The 11,443-nt window shown below is 38.8% G+C and overlaps 2 protein-coding genes across 5 annotated transcripts; both read right to left on the bottom strand.

Annotated features, from left to right (window-relative positions):
• Window positions 1-3,709: 3,709 nt before the first annotated feature.
• LOC131025091 (putative nucleobase-ascorbate transporter 10) lies at window positions 3,710-6,682 on the bottom strand. Of its 4 annotated transcripts, none has more exons than XM_057954697.1 (12): window positions 6,296-6,678; window positions 5,954-6,228; window positions 5,784-5,884; window positions 5,637-5,712; window positions 5,498-5,557; window positions 5,262-5,431; window positions 5,096-5,192; window positions 4,927-5,013; window positions 4,790-4,848; window positions 4,618-4,709; window positions 4,368-4,445; window positions 3,710-4,294 (listed from the first exon to the last, which is right to left on the bottom strand). In XM_057954697.1, exons 1-12 carry the CDS (start codon window positions 6,528-6,530, stop codon window positions 3,915-3,917), a joined length of 1,710 nt encoding a protein of 569 aa, XP_057810680.1. In that variant the 5' UTR covers window positions 6,531-6,678; the 3' UTR covers window positions 3,710-3,914. The 4 variants fall into 4 exon arrangements, with proteins under 4 accessions (XP_057810680.1, XP_057810679.1, XP_057810678.1 ...); XM_057954698.1 differs by having other exon boundaries at window positions 4,146-4,294; window positions 4,372-4,445; window positions 6,296-6,679; XM_057954696.1 differs by having other exon boundaries at window positions 4,372-4,445; window positions 4,927-5,192; window positions 6,296-6,681.
• A 1,188-nt stretch (window positions 6,683-7,870) lies between these two features.
• LOC131025090 (legumin B-like) lies at window positions 7,871-10,964 on the bottom strand. The gene has a single exon (XM_057954694.1). The coding sequence runs from the start codon at window positions 9,650-9,652 to the stop codon at window positions 8,855-8,857; it is 798 nt and encodes a 265-aa protein (XP_057810677.1). The 5' UTR covers window positions 9,653-10,964; the 3' UTR covers window positions 7,871-8,854.
• Between the last annotated feature and the right edge of the window lie 479 nt (window positions 10,965-11,443).

The following is an 11,443-nucleotide window of genomic DNA, read 5'->3' as shown; positions in this document are numbered from 1 at the left end:
GAGATGGTGTGGAATGAGATACAACAGTGGCTGGGCTTTTACACGGCACGGCCAGCACGCATTCAAGATTTCTTCAGTATGTTTTCTTCATTCCGGAATGACAAAAAAATCAGGACTTTACTGCTGTCCACTTGGGTCTATGCTGTCTGGATCTTATGGAAGAAGAGAAACGAGAAACGTTTTGAAAAGAATGAATGAGATGCAAACTCCATTGTTTTGGAGATCAAAATCAGGCTGTGGTGCTGGAATAGGGTGTTTAGAATTGTTGACAAACAGCTTGATGTTCAAAATTGGTGCGCCAATGATCTCATTTTTTCCTTGATGTAAGTTGCGGTCATGGTATCTCTGGTACCACTGATCTTTTTCAATTTTATTACCTCTTTTCTGATAAAAAAAAAAAAAAAGAATACACCAAAACTCATGTACGGTCGTTTGCACTGTGGAGGTGGTTGCAATCAATAACTAAGTGCTAGTTATTAAATATTAATCCTTTCATCCCATTTAAAATGTCTCAATTTTCTTTTTAGATTATTTTTTTTATTACTAGCAAAAAAAAACGTACGTTGTAGGTGTAATTAATGTTATTTTAATTGATAATCTATTATTTAAAAAAATCTATTAATTCATTACTTTTATTAAATAATTTATTGGATGGATATATTTATTTATAAGCCTTATCAATAGCTATAGATATAAAGTATTCTTTATAGATTTGAGTGACAAGTAAATGTATATCAAAATAGATTTATATTTTATAAATATAATAATAAATATATAACATGGGTAAAATAGGCACTGCACAAGTTGTGCCTTAATTAGACTGCCTTAAGCTCTTATTCTATTAGTATATGTTGGGAACTTAATTAAATATCTTATCCCTAGTTTTGATGATACCAAAACTCTCATTAGTCTTTTTCATAGACTAGAATTTTTTCGAACTCAAGTGTTAGAGTTCATTCTTCTTATTATCTGAAGACTGAAGACCATGACTGACGAAAGCTGGAATAGACAAGTCAAAATGCAACAGTTTTGAGTGAATGAGAGCTTCACTGAACCAACAGTGAAGTTTAATGCCTTGATGCGGAGCAAAGGAATCATCGGACTGATACTCCTAACAAGTATCAGTTAACATTCTTCATCGGATTGATATCCTGAAGATAGCATTAAATGCTACTGCAGCCGCATTAAATGCAGAGATATCAGAGATCTTTCTTTCTCTGCAGAGAGCTCCTATTTGATGCAACATGTCTCAGAGGCACCCTACCGGATGTACGACGAGACGCCGTTCTTCACCAAAACAGGAACCTCGAAGATTGCGGACTCAGTCAGATTCAAATATACTCTCACAACGGCAGAAAACTTGAAGACCATCTCTCCAACGGATCTATTCAAGATTTCGCCTATAAATAGAGCTCCAGGATCAACTGAAACCTTCACCGATTCAAACGCACAAGATGAAACTCTGCCAAAATTGCAGTTCAGCCGTTAAACTGCTATCATAAGTTTGAATCGAATAACAGAATCATCAAAGCTCAAATCAGTTATTTGATTACACATATTCTCTTATTTCTTAGGCAAATCCTTGTATACACAAAGCCTAAGATTCTGATTACTTGAGAACCAAATCTCAGTAATCCTAGTTGGAAGAATCCAAACCTCTTTTCAACCGTAGCGAAAAGTGAGTTGGAGTGGTTGTTGTTTAGTACCGATCTAAAACTAAACAGGTTCGGTTACCTTGTCACCGAGAAAGCCAAGAAGGAGTTCAGTTTAAAGGTTCTGACTCCAAGGACCTTAGTGTTTCGCTGTGTGGGCACGAGAGTGTCAGGGCGCGTTAAATGTAAGATCCAACCAAGAATAGTGTTGGTAGGTTTGCAGTGCACCTCAAGCATTAGCCCGAGAGTACTTGTCAGATTGATCATCTGACCGTGGAGTAGGAGGAACCTTGTTTCTGAACCACGTAAAAATTCTTGTGTTGTTCTCTGCTTTCTGTTATTGTCTTTTCTATGTTACCGTTGCTTTCTACTGAAACTGACTAATTGAAAAGTGTAATCAAGAATTTATATGTTTCACTTGTTTAAAAGGCTAATTAAATTAAAATTACTTTCTGCTGCTTGTGTTATCAATCTACTGATTTATCCTCTGATAATCAGGAAGGCTTTTAACACTACTCTGTATTCTTTCAAATTTGACTTAAGCCTTATCTGGACTAAAGTTATCAGACTGACTCGGATAACTCGTCACCCACTGATTGTTTCATCAGTATCAGTCATCAGCCTACTCCTTTGAAAACTATTAGTTCACGCTTACTTTTTCAAATCGATTTTCTGAAAAGATTTACCCATCAGGTGTACCCCCCATACACCTGTTCAAATACCCTCTGGGACCCCAACAATATAGATTATTATTATTCATCCTTTTTAGATCGTTTTATTTATAATGTCTCAATCCATAAAATGAAATATATTAGGGCCCTAATTGTACTTAAGGGAACATGTGGCTCCCTCCCATTTTTTGATTAAAGCCTTTTAAGATTTCTCTCTTGTCTTTAAACTAGGGCTGGGGAAATATACTGAAAATTCGGTATATCGTTCATAACTTCATACTGTATCAAAAAATACCGAATTCAAGGTATACCGAACTTTTCGACAAGGTATGATACTGTATCGAATTTTTTTAATAAGTTAGAGGTACGTGTTTTCCAGATATCGCAGTATATTGAACTTTTCGGTAAGGTATGATACCGTATCAAATATTTTTAAAAGTATATTGTACTGTCTCACCCCGACTTTAAACAAGTGGGGAGTACTGTCACTTTATGCCCTAAACAATCATCCATTAATTTGTATGTCCCAACTTTTTGAGATATTATTAATGAGACAAGGAAGTACTTAATAGTGTTGATTCAAGTTTTAATTAAAATTTATTATTCACAATTAGGATTTAGTTATATATGAATGTGACTTTCAAATAATTAACTAATTAATGATGATTGCTAACCATTATCATATGTGTTTACACCGTCAGCAAAAACGGCGTTTACTTAAAGGATTAACTTTGATAGATAAAAATAGTAAGGTTAATCCTTGTTTACTTTGATGAATTTCAACTTTGAGATATCTCGAAGCCCTTTCAAGATAGTTTTGTTTGATTCTTATTCTAGAGAGATTGAAGATATCCTACTCTTGAAGATAAAAATACTCAATCATGGAAAGTAAACGCCTCCTTAGAGCACCCGCATCGCGGGTGCTCGAGTGAGTACTCGAACTCACTCGAGGAGAGGAGTGGCTTCGAGGAGTGCAATGCGGGGGGAGGTCCTCGAGGAGTACCCGAGTTATCGGGTATCCTCGAGTGATTTTCTTTTTTTTTTTTTTCTTTTTTTTTAATTTTCTTCTTCTCTTTAAAAATTTCTCTCTCCTCTTTAAAAACTAAAAAAATCAAGTAGGCTATCAAGGAACCCCAATGCAGCACTACCTACTCAATAACACAACCACTATCAAATAGGCTATCAAGTAGGCTATCAAGAAACCCCCAATGCGGATGCTCTTAGTGAAAATAGAGGGAGGTTAGATTAATTAAAATAAAAATTTAAAAACAAAAGTACTTAAAAACTCGATTATTTAATTTATTTCTATAATTTATCCTTGTATATAAAAGGTGAATGTATTCGAACTCGTTTTGATTCCATGCCCACATTATACTCCATCTTTGGTTCAACTCAACTCATGATTTTGACTCAATTTCACAACAAAGGTTTCTGCAGACTTAAAAAGTTACAGAACCTAATAAAAGTTGGGAAAACACACAAAAACAAGAAAGAAATTAAGAACATGATCATCAAATGCAAAACAATACAGTTTGATATCTCCAAAAAGAAAAAAATGAACTAGGAAAACATGAATGAATTGTTGAGAAAATTAGGAAGATGGAAAACATTTATTGAGGTGGGCAGGCAGCTTATAGAACTCATCATTTCTGATATCCTTGCCATACACAATGAACTTATCCCACCAGCAAGAACCGTTGTCTTTCCTGGCCTGCTCCGAGCCACGATCGAGGCTGCAGTCCAGCACAAGCGCCACCACCCCGCCCACAGTCGCATGGGACATCAACACCACCGAGATCATGTCGTTGAACCATCGTGCGTGAGTGTGGACGGGGCCGCCTCTCGAAACCAGCTGATGCTCTCTAAAGTACTGTGGCAGAGACATCCCCACGAAGAAGGAGATCCCCACTATCAGTTTTGTTCGGAAACTGTTTAGGTTGCAGAACTGGAGATACCCTAAGCCTGCAGATGCTGCATAGTCGTAGAATGGTTAATGTCTCATGTTCGAGTCACGCAATCTTTTTCTAAGAAAAGATGTACGTACAGACATAGCCCAAGAAGATGCAGTAGGACGCTGCTATGATCGGTAGGGGTATTGATGCGAAGATGGCGCCAAATTTTCCTAAAGATTCATGTCATAAAAACTATGTTAGGTTGTGGACAACCAAGTGCAACTCAGTTAATAAAAAGCTCTGTTCATAAATTTTATTGAGGGAAGAGGGTTAACCAATATTACAACTTGAACAAATTCTTTTGTGAACATATATATTTGGTGTTGGAAGAGAAGTGTGTACCTGAAATGGAGAAGAAGATCATGAAGATGGATGAAATTTGAATGACTCTTCTGCTCCCGGTTTTGGTGAGGGCTAAGAGGCCTACGTTTTCTCTGTGCATGCAAGAGAGGCCTTCAATATCATATATATGTTGAACTATACTCTATGTGTATGTTGAAAGAAATTTTGTTACACTGTTGCTGTAGAGCAGGTGATGCTGCCAAAGAGGGCATTGAGCAGAGTTCCAATCCCCTAAAAACACACACACACTCACATTAAGCAAAGAATGTAGAGTCTTTTTCATGAATTGAAGTAGCACATATAGCTGACCAGCCAGCCGACGCCTCGGCTGATCACTGAAGGTGGCACCGGCGTTGCACTGCCGTATCTGGCTGCTGCGATGAACGAGCCAGTCGACTGCCAAGAGAAACGCCACAAAAAACTTGAAGAAAAGATGTATGTATGTGATGTGAGAAAGACATGTATATATGTTTAAGACCTCAATGAGAGCTACAAATGAAGCGATCATGGCTGTGAAGGTTTCTCCAGCTGTGAAAGTTGGAGGCCCCCATTGAAACGGAAACGGTATGTACAACCTGCAAACTCAATTATGGCCTCAAATTCAAGAATATGGCATACAAAGAAGAAGAAGATGATGATGATACCAAGGCGTGGAGCGAATGAGGCCGGAGCCATCAGTGCGGCAGCTAGCTTGCTTCGATTTCTTGAAAGCGCCGCTCATTGTTAGGATCTCGGCATACATCCACACGATTGCAACGGATATAAGCAGAGCGTATCTGTCGCACATTGGCCTCTTCATGTATTTTGGGATAATCTGCAACAGCTTCATGTTTATATAACACCATCTATTTATATATGCATAAAAAGGCAGTTCACTTACCTGCGAGAAAACAAAGATTAGGACAAGCGCTGGCAGGCCGACTTCATAACATTTAGCTATCTACAAACAATTATTCCTTTTTTTTAGACTACTATATATTATTCCTTAAAACATGATAAAAATCAGCAAGTAATTTCACCTGTGGGAAGCCAAGATAGTAGAGACCAAGTCCAGTAAAAGTAACCAGAGGCGCGGTGGACAAAGGCGTAAGCAGCCTAAAATGAAACATATATTTAATTATCGTCCATCACATGGGAGTAAAACTTGCATAAGAAATGAGCAGTACCTTGTTATGTTGCGCCACAAGCAGGTGAATCCGAAGATCATTTGGAAACAAGAACTCATGATCAAAGCACCTTGTATCTCCCTCATTGTTAGCACAAATCTCTAAAAAAACAAAATAATTCAAACCAAGAAAAGTGTAAGAGCATTGAATTGATCCATTGGTCATCAAACCTGCCCGGGAGGATGCATTGTTGCGTATCTCTTGGATTGGATAATGGAAGTCACGGGGATGAGGAATGCGTAAGAGCCGCCTATGACCGAAGGCAGCCTCGTCCCGAAAAGGGAATGCAGTAGAGTGTTTACACCAGAAACAAATAGTAAGGTTTGTATCACCTCTGCCTTGTCTTTATCACTACCACCCATTTGAGGAACTACCAAACTTGGGATTAAGACAGTTGAGCCAAGCGCCAGAACATAATGCTGGAACCCCAACAAAATTGCATCCACTGCAATAACAAAATCAAAAATGACAAACTCAAGCAAATATTTCAAAAAACAAGTATGGGAACTGACGCATAGGTGGTGAACTGTTGATGCAGTACTGGACTCCAGGAAGCTGCTCGAGCGCTGGATGCGACGGTGGTGGTGGCGGCTGCTGCTGTTGTCTATTGGTATTGGTATTGGTATTGGTATTGGTATTGTTATTGCTATTATTATTGTTATGGTTATGGTTATGGTTATTGTTATTATTGTTTGTCATTTTCGCTGATGAGAGCAAAAAGGGAATGGGAGAAGTAGCTAGCAGCATATGGAGATTATCATGTTTTTGGGTTTCTTGTAAATGGAATTTGAACTGATTGCAGAATCTTTCTAATGATATGTAACTTATCAAAGAATTTAAATTGGTATGAATTCTAAAGTTATTGGAATCAGAACCTGAAACCGTTACAGTACAGACATAAATAACAAGTTTATGAATCATATATGCCATATTTAATTTCCACTTGAAATTTGTGTTTCAAATATAATGAGCCATAGAGTGGGATGGGAAATGAGTGAGTCCATTGCTCTGCCTCTGTAATTCTTCACCTAATTAAACACCACCCACCACCACAAACACTTATAAACAAAATTAATCACAAAACTTTAGTTTGTCCATCAACTTTTAAGAGAGTTAGTTTCTTATTTCGTTGGAAGTGAATTATGTTCATAGTTTGTGTGCCTTTGGAAAGCTGTATGATTCTAGTTTCCAATTAAAAAAATGGAGCTAAAACTAATATTTTTCTAAAAAGTTATGATTATTTTAAGGGTTAATCATGTTTTACGTCCTCAATTCTTAATGAATTCCAAAAGATATCTCGAATTTTTATTTTTTATTAAAAAACTCCTTTCAACATTTTCCAAAATGTCTTGTTGTGCAAAACTTGGCGAGGAAATGACGAGTCATCTTGCTACTCTTAGGTGGAATGGCGTTATTTTATTGGGGAAGATTCCCAAAAAAATTGTTGGAGCTCCATCACATACAACCAGAAATGCATATATCAATGTAAATGAGGCCACAATTGTTGAGTTTAACCAATCAGAATTCCTCATATTTCCAAATGTATGTATTTTCCGTGCATTACAAAGAATATACTTGACCCTCTACTCTACAGACACAAGGCAGATTCAGCCACAAAAAGTAGTCATTCCGTTTGTACTGATAGAAGAAATCGCCTTTTTCACTCACTCCCGATGATCGCTGAAAGCAGACACATGAAACATCACTCGTAATGAAAAAGGCTCGAGATATAACTAAATGAGAAGCTCTTTTTCCTGTTTCCATTAGATATAGGCAGCATATATGTACATGACAAACCAATCTACTTACCTATGTTTAGTGTAACATGCGATAGGTCAGAAAACTACATGCGTTTCCTTGTCACAACACAACATTTTTGGTAAGCAAACCCAAAGATACATACAAGTATTCAATAGCAATAAACGACCTCTCTACCAACAGCGATCACATTCACCAACATTGTCCACTTCACCATGAGTCGTGAGAACATCAATCTCTCTATTGCCACCACTTTGTATTTGCACAATTGCTTATTCCGGTAGGATTAGTAAATAAACGTTGCGGCTATAGCAATAGCATCAGCAGAATTAGCAAATAACGAAGCAGAAAATGTAAATTAAGCTCAAGTATCATTTACAAAGCAGATCAGTCAATGGAGAAAGTTACCCAAAGAAGCTAAGTTCAGTAGCATCATGCATCCAACTTGTTTTCTTTTTTCACCCATTGCATTTTACAGTAACCAGATATTTCAGGCATTGTGTATCTCCTTCCACTCCCAAAACCTCCTCTCTGTCTCTCGTGTCCACAATATCCCCTCCCATAGCCCCTGTTTTGACCGTTTCTTGCACAAACCTTACGATCCACCTTCTTCTCAAGCTCAACTGCCACTATCTCACCATTTAAGCCTTCCCCTTCAACTCCATCCTCTTTGGCCTTGTTGTCACCCCCTCGGATTTCAACTGCTCGATATCCCATCCAAGAGCCCACATTCTCTCCTTCTCTAGCTAAAACTCTATCCTCCACCTTCTCAATCTCAACTGTCACTTTATCACTATTTGAGCCTTCCCCTTCCACTTCAGCTCCATCATCCTCTTTGGCCTTGTTGTCTCGCTCCCAGATTCCATATTCTCGACCTCCCCTCCAGCCCCTGTTGTAACCTTTTCTTGGTAAAACCTTACGGTCCACCTTGTTCTCAAGTTCAACTGCCACTACCTCACCATTTGAGCCTTCCCCTTCAACTCCATCCCCTTTGGCCTTGTTGTCACACCCCCGTTTTTCAATTGCTCGATATCCCTTCCAAGAGCCCCCGTTTTCGCCTTTTCTGGCTAAAACCCTATTATCTACCTTCTTCTCAATCTCTGCTGTCACTTTATCACTATTTGAGCCTTCCCCTTCAGCTCCATCCTCTTTGGCCCTATTGTCTCGCCCCCACATTTTATTTCTATCTCCAACTTTCAAACTAGCTATTTCACTACAAACCTCAGAAATTCCACCCTGATCAGCCTTGTCTTCCAACTTCAAATCCACTTCATTACCCTCTAAAACAACAGGCCTACATTCCTTAAACATGTTTATCTTCCTCTCCGGATCGCCTCCATTTTTCCCTCCTCTCCCTCTATCCCCCCAACTCTCACTCCCTCTCCTCTATATCCCCCCCTCTCACTCCCTCTCCTTCTATCTCCCCCTCTCTCTCTATCTTCCTCAGCCCCTCTCCCTCTATCTACACCTCTACCTCTCTCACCCACACACCACTTGTTACCACCCCCGTTTACACCCTCCTGCTTCAACACATTCACTCTAGGTGAACCCTTATCTCTGCCATTTTTCTTGAATTCACCTCTCAAATCAGTTCTATTCACATGCGCAATCTCTCCATTTCTTGGCAAAACCTCAACCACACACACATACCCTACTTCCTCTACCCCGCTTGTCCCACCGCCACTTCCGCCTTCCCCACTCAACACTTCAGCCTCAGCCCCAACTTTCCCCTTTTCCTCAACCGCTGCAGCCCCTCTGAAATTCCTTTTTTTTTTACCTTTTTTTCGTTTTTTCTTGTTATTTTCTCCTCCATCACCAGGCCCACCAAGGACTATATCCTTCCCCTTCCCTATCTCTTCAATCACACCCGTCTCTCTCTGATTCCGATTCCGATTCCTCTCATTCTGGGCCCGTACATCTCTCTCTCTCTTCTCATCTTCTTCCTGTTTTTGCTTCAGCGCCAGCGATTGTTTCTCTCTCTTCTCCTCTTCTTCCTGCTTTTGCTTCCGCTTTATCTCTTCTTGCTTCTGCAGCCATCGCTCTTGGAGTTGGGCCAGCGAAACGTAGTCCGGCGGCAGCGACGCCTCCTCCTTTCTCTCTCCTCCTTCCATCTAAGCCACCACAAAATCGCACAGGAAAAAAAAGATCACGAACAAAAACCCTTAAAAATTCCCAGTTCAATTACTGTTTTCTACCCTTTCGGAGCGCCAAATATTGTACGTATGTAAGGATTTGATTTGAGCATAAAGTATTAATCACTGGGTATTTCGTCGATTTTTCGAATAAATGCGGGAGAGAAAGAAAAAGCTTGAAATTGTTTGCGTATCTATGCAAGAACAAATTTCCTTGAGTTTTTCTTTGGGCTGATTGAGGAAATCGCAATTAGCGAGAGGAAATCGCAATTAGCGAGAGAAATTCACAGCTTGTTTATTTTAACTGCAAATTTATGTGAAATTTCTTGAAAATGGAATGTATGTGAAATACATGCAGCAGAAGATAGTAAAAAAGGCAACAAAATTTTCTCAAACTCAGTAGCCAATCTACAACTGTAGCAGACTAGCAGATGAATATAGTCATCCTCCTCTATTGGCAATTTGGCATATTCTGATCATACTTCACAGACACACATAATAATGGAAATCATGACCTGCTACAAGGCAGAGTCATCTGCTGATTACTCAATGAAGCAGACAGCATTTTCTCAAAGAGAAAGGGAAATAAACTCCAAACTATTGCAAAAAAATGGATGCAGACAAAACAAGAAGCTCCCAACTCTTCAAGAAAATAAAACAGAACAAAATAAAATGGATTTGATATTAAAGGATTGGTTTAGTCTTTCATAGAGTTCAAGAATCAAGTTCTCTCCCTTGAGAAACAGAGGAAGACAAAAGCTTTGGGATAAAATGGTGGAAATAATTCATCCACGCTCAAATCATCATACTTCTCATCAACAAAGCAGTTTTCAGCATTCAACCAAATAAGCTAACCAAAGCAACACAAACTGGATTTGGGAATGCATTTTTTGAGTAAATTATTGGGTAAAACTTCAATTAGCTCCTTATCTGCTTCCTTTATGAAAATTCAATTTGGGGCATTTTGGCAGAAGCTTCTAAATTTCCAGAATTAAATTAATTCAGAGTAGGTGAGCTTTTTGTTTAAGGAAGGACAACTTAGCGGTGCTGGAGGGTTTACCTTGAGGAGTGCAGGAGCAGCTACGCGGCGCGGCGGCGGCGTGCGGCGGAGAGGGCAGGAACTCCCGGAGCGGCGGAGAGCAGCGAATTCCGGAGAGCGCGACAACAATCAGCAGCGAGGCGACACCAATCGGCGGCGGAGGCGAGCAGCGGCGGCGGAGGAATTGAGGTGAGCGTGAAGCGATCCAATTTTCAAATTCAGACGAGAATTGAGATTTGAGAGTTTGAGTCTGAGAGACTGAGACCATGGGCTTTTTTGGGCTTTTTTGGTCTATGGGTCTGATAAGACCCATGGGTAATTAACCTACCCAAAATCATTTTATTTATCACTTAATGGTCCGGTCCGGTGTGGATTTAATAAGCAATGGATCGGTTTTGGTTTCGGAATCGTAACAATTTTAATGGTTCTGGTCCGGGTAAAACCCGCCCATTGACATCCCTAGGTGTAATATATTGCACTCAAATTTTTATCTTATTAATTTGGACGTAATTAAGAATAAATATTTTGGATTCGAATTTATAATTATGCGTGCTTTATATTTAATTATTAATTTAGTAAAAGAATACTAAAATAATAATAATAATAATAAAAAATTAACTTTAAAGTATAAATTTGAAAATTATACAATTCCTTTTAAATTTATAAACTCATATACATATATAAACCATTTAAAATTCAATAAGAATTGATTTTACTACCCATTCTGGTTT

The sequence above is a fragment of the Salvia miltiorrhiza genome, chromosome 5 (assembly GCF_028751815.1).
Source record: "Salvia miltiorrhiza cultivar Shanhuang (shh) chromosome 5, IMPLAD_Smil_shh, whole genome shotgun sequence".
In the NCBI taxonomy this organism is placed as follows: Eukaryota; Viridiplantae; Streptophyta; class Magnoliopsida; order Lamiales; family Lamiaceae; genus Salvia; species Salvia miltiorrhiza.
Note: the sequence above shows the minus strand (reverse complement) of the source record. Positions and strands in the feature narration are given on the sequence as shown.